The sequence below is a fragment of the Anabrus simplex genome, chromosome 11 (assembly GCF_040414725.1).
Source record: "Anabrus simplex isolate iqAnaSimp1 chromosome 11, ASM4041472v1, whole genome shotgun sequence".
NCBI classification, from domain to species: Eukaryota; Metazoa; Arthropoda; class Insecta; order Orthoptera; family Tettigoniidae; genus Anabrus; species Anabrus simplex.
In genome coordinates this window covers 85,487,161-85,510,685 of record NC_090275.1, presented here as the reverse complement: position 1 = coordinate 85,510,685, position 23,525 = coordinate 85,487,161, and the positions used below count along the sequence as shown (strand labels likewise).

The window sequence follows — 23,525 nt, the reverse complement described above, 5'->3', positions numbered from 1 at the left end:
CAATTGTTTTATCATTTTGGAACTGTGAAAAAAAAAGTATTTATAATTGGACTTCTAAAGAACATTGCAAGAATTATGTTTGAAGAAATTTGGTGTTTAAATTATTATGTAGCTGTGGTTGTACAAAATTGTCATTATTAATATGTGAAAGTTTTGTTGTAACTGGTATTTGCAAGCTTTAATATTTTACTTGGGAAACAGCATGTACCTACAGTGCTATTTTTAGAAGGATATTTCCAGTAGTTTTCTATTGCATAAAAAGGAAAAACTTGAAAAACATTCCTATTGTAAGAATAGAAGTGTTTTTTATTAGTGAATGTGAAAGTCGAGAGTAAATTCAGCGTTTTGATTGGACACCTCGGGAGGTGCACCATTTCCGGCCTCTCGCTTCTCTGTGGGAGCGAAGCTTGCTTGAGTGTCTTTTGCTACTGACCAGCCTAGAGGGCAAATACGCTTTGGCTTTGGCTTCTGTCCCATCATGGGATACCTACCTCGGGGTAAGCAATACTTCTTCTTGTCTTTTGGACTTAATTTAATTTAAATGTTTTTTTTTTTTTTTGCGTAGGAGTTTACCCTCGGTACTCACATTTGCCATTTAATCATAGACATGACTTAGCTTTTCAGCTAACCAGCAACCTTTCATATTTATATTGGAGGCAATTCCCTTTCTTTTGTTTACAAAAATTGCAACTAACATGTAATTTGAATTTCCCCTTGGAGTTGCCTCCTGTAGTGCAGTGTCACTTAATTTCACATCAGTTAAAGCTATGCTCCCTTTTAGAAGTATTTTTAAAATTGCAGCAGTTTAACTGGCCTCTGTGTTAAGTTTTTTAACCTCCCACTTTTTTGCTGTGTTAATATCTGTTCATGCCCCTTTCTGTAATATCATTTATGTTATTATGTTATGTCTATTTTCCATTCTCAAAATAATTTGAAAATGACATCACTTGTAATGAAGATCCGCAAATTTACCTTCATTTGTAAATGAGTTTGTTTATTTCGTATTGCTGTTTGGTTTTGATTTGTTCATCAATTTTAATCGCTGTTTTGTTAGTTCATTTAATTAAAATATTTAAGGGTGATTACCCTCTACGGTTCTTTCCCCACAATGCTAAAGTAACCATCCACCCTCTTAAGGATTTCCGCTTCCCATGTCCTTTCTTAGCTGTCATGTTTGTTAACCTGTTTGTTTATGCTTTAAGAAATTTTCAGGCCATGAACGCTGTGAGAGTTCTAAAAGTTTTTATTGTTTTCAATCCAAAAGTTTTATTTTTATTATCATTGTGTTCTAATTTTTTTTTAATGTAACCTGTAATGAGGTAACAGCAACTAATTCATGACTGAATTACCGATTTACATAAAAAAATGCTAATTTATATGAAGGAATACACGCATCTATGCAGAATTGTACAAATCTGTAGGCGAAAATTAAATTTATACATATAAAATAAGTGTTTTGTCTGTACATTGTTCAGAATTAAAAAAGAATAGTATTTCTGCGTCAGTCACCCACAGTAACAAGGAAATGCACTTTTTAATTTTCTGTCATCTCTGCCTGTCTGTCAAAACGAGCATCACAAAAAAATGGCAGAAGAGAATTTAATTAAACCAGTATATAAAGTTGGGGAGTAAGGCACTACAAAAATTCAATTCACAAAAATCTTATTAGTGGTCCTATTAAAAAAATACTACATAACTAAAGTTATATAGAATTGAATTTGTGATCATTTATATATTGTTAATATCTTATTTTTGTTGCTAAGGCCATATCAATACTGAGCCACGAGAAAAATACACAAACAGAATTTAATGAAAATTGGTAGGTAAATTCGGAGAATAAAGCACTACAGTCTAGGCTATAAATAACTTTATTCACTCTGGATGAAATGGCAGTTTAGGGGAAAGTGCCTAAAATTTAATTTTTAAATGCTTATGTTAATATGCAATTTAATAAAATCTTATTCGCAACATGTACACGACTTAATCTAGAATTTGGTATAAAATGTAGAATTCCGTAGTGAAGCATGGGTACATCTAATTAAGTCAAATCAATCAGCTAGTATCTCTTAACAGCTTGAAGTACCAACACAAGGTACTTTCATGTTTGGCATGCTTCTTATTTTAACATTCTCTGCTAGATATCACTATTGGTAATGATAATGAAACAATCAAGCTCAACAGTCAGTGTTAATGATGAGAAAGGGATTATGCACTGATACATCACATTTCTGTAAGTATATGACAACCTGCTACTTAGTAGACCTGGGACAGATACTACTATACTTGTGGGGTTGCGAGTGTGAACTGTGTCACACATGTGGATTTGGCCCTGTTATACGGCTGGATGCTTTTCCTGACACCAACCCTGTGTGGAGGGATGTAATCACTATTGCATGTTTCTGTGGTGTTAAGTAGGGTGGTGTGTTATCTGAATATGAAGAGGAGAGTGTTGGGACAAACACAAACACTCAGTCCCTAGGCCACATGAATTAATTAGATGAGATTAAAATCCCCAACCTGGTTGGGAATCGAACCCGGGACCCTCTGAACCAGCTGTAGTGGTGGTGTGATTATTGTTTTAAAAGGAAGTACAACTAGGCAACCAACCTCTCTATATAACACTAACCAGGGGGAAAAATGGAAGTGATCCGACACTTCAAAAAATGAAGGTATCGGCCAAAGAAAGACAAGGCCACGAATGGCGTGAAAAGGAGCGACGCCCTAGGCCGTGAGTGCTCTAATACCATCAGGGTCGGAAGAGAACAGGAGTTGATCAAGGGATGTACCTATCATCATCATCATCATCATCATCATCATCATCATCATGGACCTGGGACAGATACAACAAAATCGTTTTATCATAATAGTTTTGAGAACGCAACCATTGTAGAATGAAACCGAAGTTGCAAGAAAATAATAAATAATAGTCGCAGTGCCGCTCTGCATTCTTCACCAGCACCAGTCAAGTGAAAATGAAAATCCACAGCCTGTTTCCAGTTATTCGACTGAAATCTAGCGGCGAGGATAAGAATTGTGCCAGCTGCCGAAGCCTGTTGCACTCCTCTGGGGCAATGATTAATGAATGACAGATGAATTTAATTGATACTGGGGAATATTGCTGGAACGAAATATGACAGGGAAAACCGGAGTATCCAGAGAAAAACTGTCCCACCTCTGCTTTGTCCAGCACAAATCTCACATGGAGTGACCAGGATTTGAACCATGGAACCCAGCGGCGAGAGGCCAGCGCACTGCCGCCTGAGCCACGGATGCTCTTACCAGTCAAGTGACCTTTCATATTTCATAATCTGTGCTTGTACAAACCATCGTTTCCATTTGTTGAATTTCTCGACACTGAACTTCTCTTCAGATTGTAGCTGCATTAGCCCTTTTGACAGATGCATTTAATCCCCATAAAAATGTTGCATATGTTAGGTTTCAAAAATCCCCATAGCGCTACAGCTCCGATAGCCCATTACCTACTAAGCGACCGCTGTTAGGCTTGAAGGCCGTGTAGTAAGTGCGATGAATTAGACTGGGGTTGCTGTCTTACCACCAGATAGCTCCTTACTTGTTCTCATGTAGGCTGAGTGGACCTTGAACCTGCCCTCAGAGTCAGGTGAAAATCTCTGACTTGGTCAGGAAGCGATCCCAGGGCTTTCAGGGGAGAAGTAGGTTCGCTACCTGTAGACCGGGAGCCTGGTCATTGTGTTATGTTATTTTTCCAGCACATTTTTATTTAAATTTCTCTAAACCTTGTTTCCAGGTTATCTGAATAGGTAACACTGTACTGAAGGCTGGACAAAGTGCCAAATGACCAAACAAGTAAAGTTTTATCACTAGGTTGCTGATGACCTCAGCCATTCGGCACCGCCTCATTGCTACCTATATCAGTAGCAGTAACATGTATTTTGCAACAGTGTTATAAAATGGCTGTCTGCATGCAACTGTTCTGGAGGCAACTACTGAGTAAAAACAAGTGTTTTGCAAAGCACTACTACTTAGCAAGGAATTAATACTTTGTATTCATAGTTTATTGGACTAACATCATAAGAAGTTTGTCTCTACAACATCTCAGTTAGTGCTGTTCTGTATTTATCAATGTTTATTATTATTTTACTCATGTTATATCCACCAGATTGAATTGAAATTTTGCAGACAAGCTCTGCTTTATGCTGCCATCTCACAGGCATTCGTTAAACTCTGTGGGAAAGGGGAAGCCTCAGAATTTTTGAAGCAGTAGTTGCTTCATGAAAGAAGTTATTGTTTCTCTCACGGCAAGTGGGATGTTCAGGGATGCAGGAGGGACGGATATGCAGTAAAGTACAATTCTGGAGTTAGAGGTGAAATGAGAAGCATTACAGAGCCCGAAGAAATTTACGGATATTTAAATGATGGTTACAGTAGTCCAGAGATTTTTTACCTACTGAATGACCTGCACGAAGCAATTACCGCTTCAAAAAGTCCAGAATTTTCCTGGCAGATATAGCTGTGACTACAATAGAGTTCAAAGATGGCAGCTTTGTGCAACAAAGTTTCATCATTGCTTGTCATACAGTTGCATCAGCCGAGTGTTTATGAATGTTTGGATGTGTGAAATACATTTTCTTAGTCAGATATATTACTCTCGTGTGTTGTACGTGATTTCAAAAGTAATGCTTAGTCTGTTGTAGTATTTCTGTAGCATGCATGTTATATTTTAATTGCATTTTATGTAAATGTGGCAAAGAGACATCTAGATCCATCTACTGATGCTATTCATGAAATGTTAGAACTTAAAGATGAAAATTATATATATATTTAGAGAGATCCAAAACACCTTTAAATGACAAATTAGAGATGATGATCAACAAACTTAAAACCATAGCTGAAGAAAACGCTCCAATCAAAAGAAGAAACATGCATGGTGGAACGGCGAATGTGACAAAGCAATTCAAGCAAGGCACAAGGCATTGTTAAATGATCAACAGAGGAAAACAGAAAAATCTCTAGAACTAATTAATGCCAGAAGACAAACAGCTAAAGAAATTAGGACAATTAAAAGAAATTATCAAAAGGAAATGCTTAGCACTATAGAGGAAACATTCAATCAGCATAAAACAAAAGACTGTTACAAAACATTCAAGCAATATCAATCTAAGTTTACCCCTCCCACACTTATGTTAAGAAATAAAAATGGAAAAATGCCACACAATAATCAAGATAATGCTAACATCCTTGCAGAATACTTTAAAGAGTTACTTAATTGTGAGGATCCTGTTCAAAATTTAGAATTTGACCCTAACCCAAAAAATAAAACTCCATTACATAAGATTATACCACCAATTTACAAAGAAGTGAAAACAGCAATTAATGCACTTAAAAACTACAAAGCAGCAGGAGAGGTTCAAATAGTAGCAGAAATATGGAAGAATGCTAATGATCAAATTATTCAAAACCTACATAAATACAGCATTGATATTTGGAACATGGAGAAGCTTCCCGATGAATGGAATACAGCGATAATCCACCCGCTGCGTAAGAAAGGTGATCACTCTGATCCAAATGATTATCAGCAGATATCCTTGCTTGATATTACATACAAGATTTTATCCAAGAATATATACACAAGAATCCAAGAACATCTCGACCAAGAACTTGGAGAATATCAGGGAGGATTTCAACCAGGTAGAAGCTGTCCAGATCAAATCATTAGTTTAAAATGGATAATGAAGCACCAAAGAGTTCGAAGTAAGGGTCTAGTCATCACGTTTGTAGATTTGAAAAAAGCATACAACACTATTTATCGTGAATCATTATTAAAAAGCCTTAAAGAATTTGGCTTACACCAAAAACTTGTTAACCTCATTAGTATGACTTTTAAAAATACGAAGGCAAAAGTTAAATTTAGAGGTGAATTATCAGAATCATTCACTATAAGAACTGGACATCGACAAGGAGACGGACTTTCACCATTGTTATTTAATTGTGCACTGGAGAAGGTTATACGTGAATGGAACAAGAAATGCCAACCAACTATCAAGATTGGTAGAAGTATTAAACTCAACTGCCTTGCTTTTGTGGACGATTTAGCATTACTTGCAAATACAATAGAAGAGGCTAAATTTCAAATTGAACAACTAAAAATTATAGCAAAAAAAAATGGCATTACAAATTTCATTTGAAGAAACAGAAATGATGCCAGCTTTTAAAGTTGATTTACCAGTTATTCAACTGAACAGTAATAAAGAGATTAAAATTGTTCAGAAATTCAAATATCTTGGGGAAATAATAACATGGAACACAAATGAAAAAGAAGCAATAGAACACAGAACAACTAAATTTATTTTTTATTTTTTTTGCTAGGGGTTTTACGTCGCACCGACACAGATAGGTCTTATGGCGACGATGGGATAGGAAAGGCCTGGGAGTTGGAAGGAAGCGGCCGTGGCCTTAATTAAGGTACAGCCCCAGCATTTGCCTGGTGTGAAAATGGGAAACCACGGAAAACCATCTTCAGGGCTGCCGATAGTGGGATTCGAACCTACTATCTCCCGGATGCAAGCTCACAGCCGCGCGCCTCTACGCGCACGGCCAACTCGCCCGGTACAACTAAATTTCAACAAGCACGAAGACTTACCTGGCCAACCTATTAAAAAAAATCTTTTTCGATAAACGCTAAGCTGAAAATTCCATAGTTAAACCAGAGGCAACATACGCTAGTGAAACTTTATTCAAATTAAATGTAAAATCTACAACAGACAAATTACAGAAAACTGACAGAAGAATTCTTAGAACAATTATTTTTAAAAAAACACCAAGTTGATGGACAGTGGAGATTGTTGCCTAACAACATTGTCTATCGTGAATGTGAATCAATAATATCTACAATGCGTAAAAGAAGAATTTCCTTTTTCTGTCACATATCAAGATTACCAGACACCAGGACATTGAAACAACTATTTGATTACTTTTTGAAAAATAAAATCAATAATAACTAGTTCAAAGAAGTTCAGGATGATTCAAAAGAATTGGGTATAACTCGGCAACAAATCAAAGACAGAAAGGAGAAGAGGATTTTGAAGAACAAAAGCATAAGTCTCAAGATAAAAACAGCTGAACGGAAACAATATACTATATCGGACACATAAAGGGCTTCCAGGTCGGAGAGGATGAGAAAGTTCTGGGAGAAGAAAAAGAAGAAATTAACTCAAATGTATTGATTTAAGTGCTCCAATGTGGGCGTAAAATATGTAAATAAATATGCAGTTTTAGCTTATTGTAGATACTATTATAATTTTGATCAGGAAATGCATATTTATCTTTGAATCATACTACACGACATGGAGTATTGTGTGTTGATATACGTTTGTTTGATCCATAGATAAATATATATTTCCTGATCAAAATTATGATAGTATCTACAAAAAGTTAAAAATGTAGTTATGTCTGTCTAATCCTAAGCAGTCCTTTAGTGAAGGATCTTCAACTAGTGATTAGTGAATCGGTGCATTTAAAGACATGAGAGAGCCTTTTCCTTGATACATACATCTTGCACCACAGCACACAAACAACTCATTCAGTTCATTACATTTTTACAATCTGCATTATGTTGCACTGACATAGATAGGTCTTATGGCAACAATGGGATAGGAAAGGCCTAGGAGTGCTAAGGAAGCAGCCGTGGCCTTAATTAAGGTACAGCCACAGAATTTGCTTGGTGCTCAATCATTAATTTTGTATGGTTACCAGGGTGGAAAATTCAATCACTTGTAGTTTCAAGTGCATATTGTGCAGAAAATATTCAGTAATATTAATGGATCAACACCCGTTGAAGCAATGCCAGCCAGAGTGGTTAGGCCATTACCACCTGACCTGGTTCCAACACGTGCGGAAGTAGCGTTGGTCAGTTGCTTTTCAAGTAACTCAAGTGCGAGCAACCAAAGAACCAAGAGTAATGGAAGCGGCCATGAAAGTTTCTTACATAGTGAGTGGGATGTTCGTGGATTTATGAGAAACAAATATGAAGCAAAGTATGATTCTTGAATTAAAGGTGAACTGCAGAACATTACACAACCTGAAGAAATTTATGGATATTTCATTGATGATGAGCTGCATGATCTAATAGCTGAGCAAACCAACTTGAATACTCAATAGAAAATCAGCTCAAAGACACAAGCTAAAAAAAATGAAAAGAAGAAGTAGAGAAACTGAATGGGTACCTTTAGCCAAATATAAAATACAGTTCTTCTTAGCAATTCTGTTTTTAAAGGGAATAATTCATAAACCTAAATAAATTAAGCACTTATTTTTCAAGGAACTGTTTGTTGGCGTCACCAATTTTTTTTTGAAATTATTTTGGAAAAAGGTTCTTTCTCCTTCTGAAGTTTCTACATTTTTCTGATAATGAGACATGTAATAAGGGAACTACATCCAAAAATTTACAAAGTGAAATCAGTTTTCAAAAGTCTATTATCTAAATTTAAAAACATATTCCAGCCGGTCGTATATCTATAGACGTAAGTCGACTGCTGTGGAATGGTTGCTTAGATTGGAAAGTATTAATTTCAAAGAATAGATTCCATTTTTGGATGGAGTCTTTCAAGCTATGTGAGGCAAGCAGAGGGGGTATGTGGGACATAATTTGGTATACAGGTAAGCAGACCAAGCTGCTGGATGAGATTTTTGGAAAGGACATATCTCAGTTCACTAAGTCATCTAATTTTTTTTTTTTTTTTAAAGACAATTTGAATGAGGGATATATTATCACTCTGGAGAATTATTACTGTAGCTCAGAGTTCTTTGACCTATTGAATGATCTGGACACTGTTGCTGTTGGAACCGCTCGTCCTAAAAGGAAAGGCCTTCCTAAGGATATCATGGGGAAAAAACTGAAGGTAGTATTTTCTGTCAGAAAGAAACTCATGGCTCTAAAGTGGAGGGGCAAGAGAGATGCCTTCATGTTGAGCAGCACTCACAATGGAGAAATGTGAACAGTACAGGACAGGAAAGGTGAAACAAAGGGAAAACTGGTAGTGTGCATCAAATATTATGATGACATGGGGGAGAAGTCTGTGAGTTGATTTATCCAACCAGTACTTGGTCACCTAGAATATCACCAGGAAACAAATGAAATGGTAGCCTACTCTCACAAGATTTTTCATCATCTACTGAACATTTACTCTGTTCAATTCATTTATTTTGTTTCATAAGCTAGGAGGAAAATTAAATCACTTGCAGTTTCAACTGCATATTGTGCAGAAAATATGAATATTACTCAAGCTATACCAGCCAGAGTGGTTAGACCATTACCACCTGACCTAATAGGGCAGTTCTCAGGAAGGCATTTTTCAAACCTAAATCCTCCAATAAATACTAGAAAAGACACCAGCAAGATGTGCGTGGTCTACGTTTCGAAGAAAGGGAGACTAGACACTCAGTGCTGCTGCAGTGCCCAGTCCCATATTTCAGAATCTACCATACTATTCAGGACTAAGCAGTAAACACTGAAGTGTGAAAGGTGTAAGTAGTGTTTTAAAAAATGTAGATACTGTAGTGTGAAATGAACATATAACATGAATATGAAGTCCTGGGATATTTACCTGGAGGAGCCTCTGTTTTAGTGAGTGAACCTTTGAAAAGTAAAATTTTCACTTGAATGCCTTGTCAGTGTATCAGTTTTCATTAATTATCATTGTTAGCACTTATTCTATTACAATACAGCATATAATATGTTGAGTGATATATTCTGTAGGATAGCTAAAGTTGTTTTGCAATCTATTCATCAAGACCAACTAAATGGGCAGTAGGAAATGTGGCAATCTGTTGATGTTCGTAATTGGGATATCCAATAATGTCCTACGAAGACATGGTCATTTTTAGAACCCTTATTTCTACTTTTGCTATTTCAATAAGTTTTGTTACTGTGACTGATGACCGTAGAGTTAATGGTTAATTGTTAATTAATTGTCTTGAAAGTGACTTTAAAGTGAGAATAAAATGTTGGTTGAATAATGAGATATATGCCATTTTTTTCTTGCATATCAGAAAAGTTTTCACCATTTGTCATATTTTTAATGCCATTGTACAACATAAATACTTTTTATGATACTAAGAACCTAAATACAAGATATAATTCACCACAGACTACTCCAATTTTTTTTTTACATAGAGTCAGAAAACTGCTCTCCACCTGGGCGAGATTCAGAGAATCTGTGTTGCCTGCTTAAGGGGTTAAGTTCAAGGATGTTCAAAGTATGCACCAGGCCATACAGAATGACATATGAGTAACAACACAGTAAAGGTTTCCACCTATTCAATACAAAATATATTCACAATATTTTAAAATTACATAGAACTAGTTTCGACCCATCTAGGGGTCATCATCAGCCACATCAAAGCAAAGATCACTCTTGACGAAATCCTAAGAACATGTTAATTTTAACAGTAAGATTATTATGGAATAACAAGTGAATGTGGTAAATGAAAAGATGTTAGTATGGGACAGGTGAGTAATAGCTAATAAATATACAAGGAATATACATAAGAGGTTTGGAACAAAGTATAAAAGGGGGCTTAGTGTTGTAAAAATTATATAATCATGGAAAACAGTAAGTTCTTATAATGAAGAATGCAATGTGAAATGACATATATAAAATTATATATGGCTTAGGAAGAGTGGAGGTGGTTTAGGAGGGGAATAGGGCTTAAGGTGGGGTTGAAGGATGCGGGAGAAAGGGTAATTGTCTCAGAAAAGTACCTTTGATTAAATTTAAGATTGAGTTTTGGTTGGCTACATTATTGTTTCTGAGGAAAGTGATAAATAGATCGAAGAGTATGTTGGGTTTCTCTGAGATTTCATTGAGATTGTGACTGGCATTAAAGTATTGGTCTACGTGTATGTAGTAATTTTCCATTATGTCGAGTAAAGGGCCCTTGTTTGCTAATACGAGGATGTCCATGTCTTGTTCGATATTGGTGAAATTATGGTTATAATCTTGCATGTGTTAGCCGATGGCTGAAAACTTGTTGTATTTTATTGCGTTAGTGTGCTCGTGGTATCTGATATTGAAGTTTCTACCGGTTTGCCCGATGTAGGTTTTTCCACAGGTGTTACATTTGATCTTATAAACTCCTGATTTTAAAAAACTGCTGGTTCTGTTGATGTGTGAAGTATTGTGTAAAACGTTCATGTTCTTATAGTTGGTGTATTCTTCATCGCATCCCTCACCCACTGGGGGTGTAATACCTTTTGGAGAAGTCGTCCACGGTTCTACTTTGTGGTGAGTCACATTTCGTTGACATAAAACTGACCTCGTATGATGTAACTTGCGACAGCTAACGTTGTTCTGTTATTTGGTGACTATTAAATCACTCTTCATACTGTTCCTTAATGTGAAGCAATCTTGGCTCATTCTGATGGCCCACTCCCAATGACCAGAAATAATGCTCCATGATACACACTTTCTCTTCTGTTGTTAGAACCATAATTGCAGAAATCAACACAAGGAATTCACAATACATCAAACTATTATATACAATATAAAAAACATTAGCAAAACTGTTGAGAATTTTTGCAAATTTTTGCAAATAAGCCCATCAAAATATAACAAGAACTTTAAAAAAAAACCACTAAAGCTCTGTGTAATTGTCAACAAAATGTCAGGCCTTGTTTATGCTAATAAGAAAGGCAACTTACTTGTTTAATTCTTTCCCTAAAAGCAGCATCTACTGACAGTCTTCCAGTACTCAGCATAACATCTTTGAAGTTCAAGGCAGCATAGTAGACATGGACGATATTCTCCATTTTAGATTTCACACTGAAATAAGATAGTCAGGGATTACTTAAGTGGCTCTTAGTTAATAATGTCAAGATTTCCTCTTACATATCAGACTTAATAACACAGTAAATTCCCAAACAAGACACTTTTTAAGAGAATCCAAAGAAAACAGGACCAGGTATTAAGCAGGAGATGATGGAGTATCTTAGATATTCATGAACACTAGTTTATTTCAACTATGTAAAGTGCACAGCATGTTAGTACAGTGTTGTGTTTTCCTTGAACTTTTGCAAGATTTATAATTAGTTCAATACTGTAAGCACTTTCCATTTCATACTCATAATCACCAATGTAACTTTAAGTACTGTACTACCAAAATACACTAACCACAGTGCTGGACTGTTACTAACAAAGGTTTTGAAGAGACATTTGTGCAATAGGTAAGAATGAAATAGGTTTCTTCCAAGAAATCCTAATTAGAATGGGTCCATCTCTGTTACCAAGAAAAATGAATTTTGTTTTATGGGTCCATATTGAACTTTGATGGAATCAAATTAAAAATAATAAGTGAGTTAATTCCACCTTTTCATTACAAATTAAATAGTGTTTATTAAATAAACATTTAATGGGACTAGTTTTGACCTATTTAAAGGTCATCTTCAGCCATATCACATATAGAACAAAGTATTTGAAACACAGTGGTTTAAAGATGGTCTTAAAACATAGAAAAATTGTTTTTAAATTTTCATGAAAACACTTTTGTTGTAAGAAATTAGTTTACTAAGCTGTAGGAATATATGAGAAGTAGTCTTATATATTCTTCGCAGTATTCAAGAGCGTAAATACAAATTGAAATTCACAGTCTTCATGAGATGTGGAATCGGGCACATATTCATAATGTTGTTGTTGTACTTATCACTGCGAAGCGTAGATACACTTTAAAATCATTTATAATCTTGAAGAGATGTAGAACTGAGCATATATGTAAAGTATTGCCTTAGTTAAAATGTGAGTTGAAACAAATCAATTATTGTAGTGGAAAGGAAATTTTATATAGTTGTGTAAAGAAAACAATGTGAAAAAATATTGAAGGTATCCATGGAAATTAATGACTTTAAAAAATGAAAGTGAAAAAGCACTTGAAGATATGAATTAAGTTAAAGGAATTTTTTATTCTTTGTATTAAAATGGTGGAATGAATACTCATCCGATGCTGAAATAAAAGAAAGGAAAAATAAAATAGAAAAATGTACGAAATATTAACAAAATTGAAGGAATGTAAAATATTAAAAGAAAAGAATGAAAGAAAGAATTGAAAAGAAATAAGTCAAAAAGTGTGGCTCACCTTACTTAACCAACTGTTGGACTTAAGGTGGGGCTAAAGAATGAGGGAATGGGGGTAAATGTTGACGAGAGGTGGAATAAATAGAATGGAAGTTTGAATTTAGATCAGTTAAATTAAAATTTTTAAGAATAATGATTAAAAGGTCAAATAGAATGTTGGTCGTAATTAGAGTTAACACGTCATCACACGCTCCCGCGGCAGTTTGCCGCGTCTGAACGATAATCCGAATATCTTCCTTTGTTGTCTCCAAGAATGGGCGGGCAGTCAGGCATTCCTCCCCCCACATCTATGTATAACGACCGTAGCCTAATTCAGTTCATCGCTGTCTCCTCTCTACGTCAGTTCACATTTTGTGTTGGTGGTGTCACGTTGTGTGAGCAGATTGCTAACGTGCGTGCTATCGCGTACAAATGTTAGTGAGCATATTGCTAACGGGCGAGTTCTCGCGTATATTTAAAATGATACAGTTGCAATATTTCTGTTTTATTGTTTGCGCCACTGGAAATGGATCCGTACGACGTACAACAAGCTACAGTGAGAGATTTAGTGGACAGTGTTCCAGAATGTCATTCAAGTAAATTAGGTGAAGATACTTCTGGTTATAGTGACGTTGATGAAACAGATATTTTAGAGCATGTTAATAGTGACTCAGAAGAGAGTGTTGCAGAAGAAATAATACAACCGTGTGAGGTTGGTAATGAACAACACACCCCACCGCCCAACGAAGAGGCACTGAACCTTTCAGTAGGCGCTCAGCAAGAACCTGAACGTCGTGAGCCTGTTCTTAAAGTGAGACAGCAACAAGCACATGAGAGGCCCCTGCAATCAGGTCAATATGCTATCTGTGGTATCTGCCCTAGAAGGAAAAATAGCAGAACAATGGCTATTTGTTTCGCATGTGATATTCCCATCTGCCGAGAACATACAGTGCCAACGTGTTCGAGATGCTCAACCCAACAGGAGGATCCAGCTGAAAATGACTAGAATGGCTGATTGTTGGACAGAAATAATATGCTTATGATGTTTCTTAAATCAATCATATTTGTTTATATTTCATATTTTACTAATTCAACTGGACTTGTGTTAATGCAACTGATGTGAAAATGCCTAAAATATAGTATGCGGCAATTTGCTAACGGGGCGTGCTTTGATGTCAGGTCACAGCCTTGGAATTGCGGCAGTTTGCTAACATAGCGTGTTCTCGTGTTGTAAAATATTTTAAATTACTAATAATGATTTACAATCCTAAATATGATGTTTTGGTAAGTAAATTCTCTTTCTTACAATGTTGTTAACGTTTGAGGATTGGTTTCTTCATTTCAAAATCAGAGCAACAATATATAACATGCGTGAGCAAATTGCCGTGGTGCGTGCTGTCATGTAAAAATAAGGGGGCGTGTGATGACGTGTTAAAATATTGATCCAAATGTATGAAAAAATTCTCAGTTATATCAAGTAATGGGCCTTTGTGTAATGTTTTAAGAATTATTAGATCTTGTTGAATATCGGTAAAATTATGATTATAGACATGCATATGATGACCTACAGCCAAAAATTTATTATATTTAATGGCATTCTTATGTTCTGAGTATCTAGTGATGAAGTTTCTCCCTGTTTGTCCGATGTAAGAAAAATTGCAATCATGACATTTGAATCTATAAACACCTGAATTAGAGAAACAATTTAATTTATTAAGAGAGGTAGAGTTGTATAAGATGTCTGAATTCTTATTATTAGTTTTGAATGCTATATTTACATTGTATTTTTTAAAGGTGTTAGTGATTTTATAAATGTCCTTGTTAAAAGTAAAGGTTGAAATTATTGAGGTTTTAGGTTTATCTTTTGTTAAAGCAGTTGAAGGGTGATGTCTGTATTTATTAACCCTAGAATGGTAACAAGGAAATTTAACGCTTATTGGTAACTATACGCTTCCAAGGCGTACACGGCGCAAAACAACGTCTGTACTGTCTCCTATCTTTCTTTTCTCAACGTTCTTCATGTTAACTACATCACTAAGTATAGAGGTGAATTCAATTATATTTTCTTTCTGAAACTTGAATTAATTATTCTATTTCCAACACAAGATATACAAGGCACAAGTGGTACATAAAAATAAACACCAGTAAAAAAAACTAGACTCTCAAGACAGTCTTACTAGCTTGTTGAAAGTAAATTCTTGTTCCAGAAGTAACTCAAGTAAAAGAAAAATAACCTACAACAAATTTGATAAAAACTCATATGAAATAAACTAGAAAGAATCACACCAATTGATGGTAACTATATGCCTCTCAGGCGCACTACATTACGTAAGAGGGATTATTACTCACCGAACGTGGACAGGAACACAGCTGGGACGTGACTGACACACGTAGGGCAGGGGGGGCTGTTTGAAGCATAGCTGGAGGGTAGGGATGCCCTGTCAAGGTCACTCGCTTTGGCGGGCATTTACATTTGCGTGTACGTCTATGAGGCGTATTGTTACCATTCTAGGGTTAATAATTCTATCAATGAAAAAATTGTTGTATCCATTTGATTTGGAAAATTCTAAATTCCCATGGAGGGAATTAGATATTTTTCACCAATAGAGCATGTCAAAAACATATCAGGTGTAAGGCTTTTCAGGCGTTTGCTCTATTAACCAGCGTTTCGTCTTAGGTCTGACACTAGACTCGTCAGAGTGGGATGTGTCAGACCCTACCCACTGACGCTGGGTATATGCAGGTGAGCTTATCAGAAGCCTATATATGAGGCACAGTCTGATAACTGCATACGGGAGATAAATCTCCACAATGGAATTATTGCCCGCATTTTTAGACTATATCTTCAAGCCAACGCTGAATATTGGCTTTAGTTATGCCGGATTTTTGTGCGGCTGCACAATTATTCTTTATTTTTGTGGGTTTCATAACCATTAACTTAAAACTGGCATCATAATATCAAAGAGAACCCATTGAAAATTTGCTGGCAATACCTGTTCCATGCATCTCTACAATACAATGATCCATCAGGAAAATATTCCTACTGTCTATAAAATTGTTACTTTTACTCAGCATCAGGTACAACTGGCTGCCGCTATACGCATGTCTCGCTTGCCAGGATCGGCCAACTTCAGCGGCCAGCGATGTATAGACCTAATAACGACGTGGACGTTGAAGGTCAACGAACGAGTTTATTTTGCGGTGTATGGCCATTCCGCCCCTGCGTTTTTTGCACGCATACCTCACAATTTCGTCTTTGACTTCTTCAAAGCGTCCTTGTTGTGGGCCACTGAATGCAATTTTTGTACAGTACGCATTTTTTAAGCTATCTTTGTCTTCATGCTAACGCCAAATATTTGCTTTAGTTAGGCCTATGCCATATTTTCTTGCGGCTGCACAATTATTGTTCATTTCCACGTGTTTAATAACCATTAACTTAAAATTGGCATCATAACATCGACAAAAACTCGTTGAAAATTTGCCGGGAATACTTGTTACACTTATCTTTACAATAGGACAATCCATCACAAAAATATTCCTGCTGTCTACAAAAGTTAATTTTACTAAGCATCAGGTACAGTGGACGCATTATAACTCTGCCACTGAGTAACCATGGCCTTTCTAAGAATTCGAAGGCTCGCAAGTTTTGATACCATTCTGCAGATTTGAGAAATGTTTTTCCTAAGATCCAGTGACATTCATACAGAGGCACTGTACAACCGGTTGCCGCGGCTAGTGATGTGTAATAAAGAGGCGGACTTTGATTGTCAATGGGTTTGTGCGCGCGCATGGGAGGTGAAAAGAAGCAGCATGGTTACCACGGTAGTTGCCAGTGATCTGCATTACTGTTAGTTCGCAAATGCAAGACGACCCTCAATTTTTCACATGGGAAAAAACATTGTCTTGGACTCGGAGAAATATGGTAATAATAATATCATGTGATGATTGCTAGCCCAGTACAGTCCTTGTAAGGCATACTCTTTGACAAGGATGAGTGGCATCTGCCATGTATGGGAATCTGTATATCTCTGTGGTCAAGCATAGTGTTATTTGTGACATGTGAATTGCAGGAATGTTGGGCACAGCACAAATACCCAGTCCCCAAGCAAAGGAAATTAACTGTTTAGGTTGAAATCCCTCGACTCAGCCATGAATTGAATGGCTGTAGTCTAAAACACTGACCTCTCAGCTATGGAGTCAGACATTAACTATAACCAAATATTTGTAAATGATGCACATACGTACAGTAAAATCTCAATACGATGATACGCCCAGGCAGAAAAAAATTACTGTTGTAGAGGAAGTTATCATTAAGAAGAAGGATTTAGAATAACAGTTTCTTACGTCAACTGGTGAACACCCACATCATATAATTTAATTTCCACTAATATGAGGTTTTGACATGCATGCATACATGCACGCATTCTCTCTCTCTCTCCCCCTAAGATGACAATACCTTACATATGTCCAGCAGAGTACATTCATACTGAACATATAATTTTAATCTCACACACAACTGTTGTTCACAATATGCAGCACTCCAGTACTATAAACTACTGTAGTTAAAGAAGTCTGAAATGACAGTCAGTTTCACATTTCTCTTTGCAGTCAGAGAAACACACTAAGACCTAACTGCATCAAGATTCACTGCTAGAGTTACACTAGAATGGGCTATTTTATTTTTAAGCATCTGTCCAATAGCTAAAGTACTCCCATTTAAATCCTTCTGGTATCACAGTACCTAAATCTTCCTGGAATTCCATAGCTGCCGAGTTTCTGAAGTTGTTCAACTGACCTAGCTCTCAGGTAAGTACACAGCTAGAGACACTTGCTCCCTATGCTTACACAATAGGAAAAGTCAATCTTCGTATGAGAGTAACAGATGTTCCTAATTGTACCAGTTTATAACATGCATATAAAATTAACTATGGAGTTACTTGTGTAGAGGGCGAAGTCTTGGTTCTGGAGATTATTATTATTATTATTATTATTATTATTATTATTATTATTATTATTATTATTATTATTATTATTATTATTATTATTAAAGAGCTGAGGGAAATACTAATCTGCAAGAAGTGTGGGAAAGAGAACATGCAGGCACCTGGGAGAAATTCCGCAACAAAATCATCCAGAAAGCTCGAGAGCAAATTCCCCTGAAAAAGAATACTAAACACCCTTGGTGGAATTCTGAATGTGAACGTGCCTTGAAGGAACGAAAAGAAGCATTCCAGAAATACAACAGCAAGAAATCACCAGAAAACCAAACATATTTCAATGAAACTAGAAAACGAGTAGCCAAAATCATCAGGCAGGTCAAGAGAAAACACCTGAAGCAACAACTGGACTCGATTGAAGACAACTTTCGTAACTACAATGTACGAGATTTCTACAGGGAATTCGGAGGACAAGTCCGTGGGTACGCTCCTCAAAACCTGGCTTTCAAAAGATCACATGGAAAACTTGCACTCAGTAATCAGGATAATTGTCAAGAATTAGCACTTTACTTCGCTGATCTCCTCAACTGTCCAGAGCCCCTCACAAGATTCCCTCAAGAACCCCCAAGGCACACTTTCCCAGAATCTCCACCACCGACAGAGGAAGAAATCCGCGGCCACATCCTCAAACTTAAAAACAATAGGACCTCCGGAGAAGATGGCATCATTGCGGAACTTCTGAAAAATCTTGGACCTAACTCCCTCAAGGAGCTCACTCAAATCATTACAGATATCTGGCAATCGGAAGAATTACCTCAGGACTGGAAGTGCGCCCTCATCCACCCATTACACAAAAAGGGAGATAAGACTGACGTAAATAATTACAGGGGCATTTCTCTTCTCCAAGTGACTTACAAAATTCTTTCAGCTTGCCTTTTGAAGAGAACGCAAGAACAACTTGAACAAAGTATTGGCGAATATCAAGCAGGCTTCCGCCCTGGTCGCTCGTGCGCAGAACAAATATTCAACTTGAAGACAACACTTAAATACAAAGCATTGAGGAACAAACCGGTCATCTGCATTTTTGTTGACTTTAGGAAAGCGTACGACTCGGTTGATCGACAGTCTCTCTTCGTTGTTCTTGAGGAACTGGGACTTGATTCCAAGACCCTCAACCTCATCAAGGCAACACTCACTGACACTATCTCCAAAGTTAAATTCATGGGGGAGATCTCTGAACCATTCCCGATTAAAACTGGCGTCCGACAAGGTGACGGCTTATCTCCGCTTCTTTTCAACCTCGTCCTAGACAAAGTCATCCGCGAGTGGGAAAAGGTATTGAAAGATATGGGATACTGGCGCCCCATACGACTAGGACGACCCAAAGACGGTATTGAGATATCATGCCTCGCTTTTGCAGATGACCTGGCCATACTTACAGATGATGTATTCACAGCCGTTAAACAAATTGAAACCCTTAGCGAATGTGCTGGAAAGGTTGGCCTACAAATTTCCTTTGAAAAGACTAAGTTCTTCTGCTCAAAATTTGACATCCAAAATTTGAACACGACACATGGGCAAATCAACCGAGTACCACACTTCAAGTACTTGGGAGAAATACTTGAACCAACGGGAGGCGAGAAGGCTGCCCAGAAAATTCGCCTACAAAAATTTCGGAAAGCCTACGGTAGGGTTCACAACATATACAATAAAAAGTGCTTGTCCCGCCATGCAAAGATCAGACACTATAATACAGTAATAAAGCCCGAAGTCTTATATGCCAGCGAGACCCTTACACTGAACGGGAAAGGTGACCTAGAAAACATTTTAAAAGAAGAAAGAAGAATCCTGAGGAAAATTCTCGGCCCCCGAAAAACAGAAGATGGATATAGAATGAGGTCACGCAAAGAGACAGAAGAGCATTCCAACATTGCAGCAGACATCCGCAAAAGACGTCTGAAATTCTATGGGCACGTCCACAGATTGCCGGCAAGTAGACTGACACACAAGATTCTCACTTACATAGAACATCTAAAAAACATTCCATGGGTACTAGAAGTGAAGAAGGATCTGGAAAAAGCCCAGATAAACCCAAATGACACCGCGGACAGAAACCTTTATAGGAAAAAAATTAATGGATGGAAAGTGCAACCAGAGAACGAAGTGAAAAAGAAGACTGGAGCAAAGTGGACAGAAGAACGAAAAAGGATCCACGGAGAAAGGATGAGAGCTGTTTGGCAACTCAGAAAACAGAATCGTTAGAGCTTTGCGTGATCCATTGGGTCCATACGCACATAATAATAATAATAATTAAAGAGCTGAGTCTTCGTACTACACAGCATATGTAAAGAGGGAATGTTTGTGCACCCTATGGAAGGACTGGCTCTTTCGTCCTCATGTCTTGCTGGTGCTATAAACAAGTCTTGTTTCGGGAGAACATCAGAGAGAGTGGGAACAAGGCCAGAAACAATTCAGGCATTCTGGCAAGTGTCAGAGGGTGCGAGAACATTCCACCCTCATGGTAAGAATATGGGAAGTCTGCTCCAGTCAAATCCTGCACATGATTCGTTGTCTGCTTCCTTTGTTCTGGAAGGAGATGCGTGCAAACTGGTGGGGGGGGGGGTGTTTCACTTCAAATTCTAAGATACAAAGCTAGCATCGTCTGTTCTCATCTTGATCCTCTGTGAAGTTGGACATGTCTGTTCCGAGCTGTCGCTTAAAGGGGAAGTTCTGGCCTAAGTAACAGGATAATGTAACATTTATTTTCTTTAACATGTCATAACCTTTTCAGTTGCAGGAATTTGGCAGGGCAGTCTCGCATCTCTGATGATATAATTAATTGAAAAAGCGCTTTTCAGCTCTGTTATGCTTTTGTTTTAGAGGCAGGCAACCTTAACATATTACTTGTAAAATAACTCATGTAACTTTCTTTGTTTGCCTGTCTCTGGTAGAATGGGAGTAGCTCACTGCAATAACACCAGAATGGTCACCAGTCAGTATGGAGGTCAACACCAACACAACTTTATCTATACAAGCACAGGGCTGGAGGAAAGAGGAAATCCTGGCCATACTTGTATTCTCTGTGAAGAAACGTAACAGATTTTTCAAAACTTCACTCCATTTCCAGAAGCATGACAAATAGAAAAACATTTAACAGTCTTCACAATTTTTAACTATTTCTTCCAGTCAACCAATTGATGATGTCATCCATTCAGTCGAATCCGACCATCAGCGATTCTATGAACTAGCGCTCTCCAAGTCGTCCTGTTCCACACTGCCTCCTTTAGTTGTTCCAGGGTGAGGGTTGTGTCTGTTTTAATGGTGTCTAACCAACGAGTCCTCTGGCAACCTGGTCTTCTTGTACTGCTGATCATTCGTAGCATGATTGCTTTTTCCAATGCATCTGACCGCATAACGTGGCCAAAGTATGCTAGTCTCAGCTTCATAATCTTACCAACCAAAGACATACGAGGCTCGATGCGCTCTAAAACTACCTTATTGGTGATTTTTTCAGTCCATGGTATTCGTAAGATTGTTCGCCAACACCAGAGCTCAAAAGTGTTGATCTTCCATTTGTTTGCTTGTTTCAACGTCCAGCTCTCACATCCATACATGAACAGTGGGAATATACTCACATTGACTAATCTGTACTTTGTAGCCAAACTGATATGTCTGCTCGTCCAGATCGGGGACATAGTTGTCATGGTGACAAAACATCTGTATTTTGAAAGATGTTGTGTACCATTTTATACAATTTCGGAAAGCCTCAAGAAAAAGACATTAAGTATGTTACCGAAGGACGAAAGTCATCGCCTTCATTTTGATATTGTAAAATCTGTTTATTTAGTTATGACTTAAAAAACTGACTGAGTATGATGTTTAAAATTATCATTTTGGATGAGCAAAAAGAGGAAGAACTTTTGGAAATCTCCTATACTATATAAAATTGTTATCATTTTATTTTCTGTACATCAAGAACAGTGTCTTTTAATTTGGGAATGTGAACTCTATAAATCATTTATGTAACTTGAAATTATGCATTTAAGATATTTAGTGTTATTTAATTATTCTGCAACTCTACTAAATTAATTTGGTTACTGTGTAAAATTTTATAATGTAAATAACAGTGTAATTAGCACTGGTAGAATTTAAGGTAAGAACTTGTGAGGCAGGGTATACTGACACGTATAAGAGGTCTTTTCCAGTCGTTTCTTCATATCCGGTAATATGCTGGTTCAGCGGAAAGATTTTTCTAGAAGAACTCTGTGATAGGCTACTATAACGGAGTTTCTTATTGGTGAATGTAAGAACTGCGAGTCTAATTCCCATACCCTAATTGGTTATCTCCTGATTGCCCCATTTCTGCCTTCTGGTGACTTGGCCAGAGCCAAGCTTGTTTCCATCATCTTTAATTTGTGACCAGTGAAGGGAGCAGAGGTCTCCTCCGTCTGTCCTGTGATGGGACTACCGGCCCTCCGAAGTGGGCACTGTTTGGTTCAAGTTTTGGATTTTAACTTTCAAATGTAAATTCTTAACTTAAATTTTATTTGTGCACTGGAGTTTGCCCATGGTATCTTCCACTCACCAATTTTTTAACTTTAAATGACTTAGCCCTCTTGGCTAGTCATACCTCCTTGTTTTCAGAGGCAATCCCCTTTCTTATTTTGAATGTTCTATTTATTTATTTATTTGTTTATTTATTTATTTACATAGTTTTCACCCACATTGGAGCACTTAAATCAATCCATATACACTACAGTCTTCACAATACAGTAGAGTCTCGCTCAACCGACCTTCGCTTATCCGACACTCTGTGTTATCCGACACAGGTAGTCTTAATTTGAACTTTCGGTGGATGCAATTCTGGGACACGGGGTGTGGAGGGTGCGACTGTGGGACAAGCACTGGCAGTCATGCGGTAGGATTGTTCAATGTAGTATTGGTTGGGTGCGGATGTTATAATTTTCATATCCTCTGTGAGTATGGCGAGTAAACGTAAGAAAGTGATTGTTTCTGTGGAAGACAAGTAGAGTGGGTTAAAGAGACTGGACAAAGGGGAAACTCTCCAAAAAATGGCTTCAGATTATGGTGTTGGACGTGTTACAATGGGAGATTGGAAACATACGAGGGAATAAATTGAAAAGTGGTGCTCTACCAGAACAACAAGTGATGCAGTGAAAATTAGAAAGAAACAATGAAAAATGTGAGTACGAAAAAGTAAGTGAAGCACTATTTCTTTGGTTCACTAAAAACCAGGAAAAGGGCTTGTCAATATCTGGCCCCATTCTGCAAGAAATGGTGGTGTATATACAGAAGGAGTTTAATAAAGGGACCCTAATTTTACTGCCAGTGCTGGGTGGCTTGATGGGTGGAAAAAAAACGGTACGGCATTGGGCAGCTTAATATCTGTGGAGAAAAACTGTCAGCTAAATCCGATGAGGTTGTGAAATTTAAAAGACAATTTCAAGAAATAATTCTTGCTGAAGGATTATCCGGTTATCAGATT

General features: G+C 37.2%; 1 protein-coding gene across 1 annotated transcript in view; it reads right to left on the bottom strand.

The window, feature by feature from the left end:
• Positions 1-23,525, bottom strand: part of LOC136883438 (fatty acid synthase) — a 560,183-nt gene that overhangs the window by 202,711 nt on the left and 333,947 nt on the right. Inside the window, exon 23 of the mRNA XM_067155718.2 lies at positions 11,678-11,798. Coding sequence (XP_067011819.2) covers positions 11,678-11,798 — 121 coding nt within the window. The remainder of the gene's footprint in view (positions 1-11,677; positions 11,799-23,525) is intronic.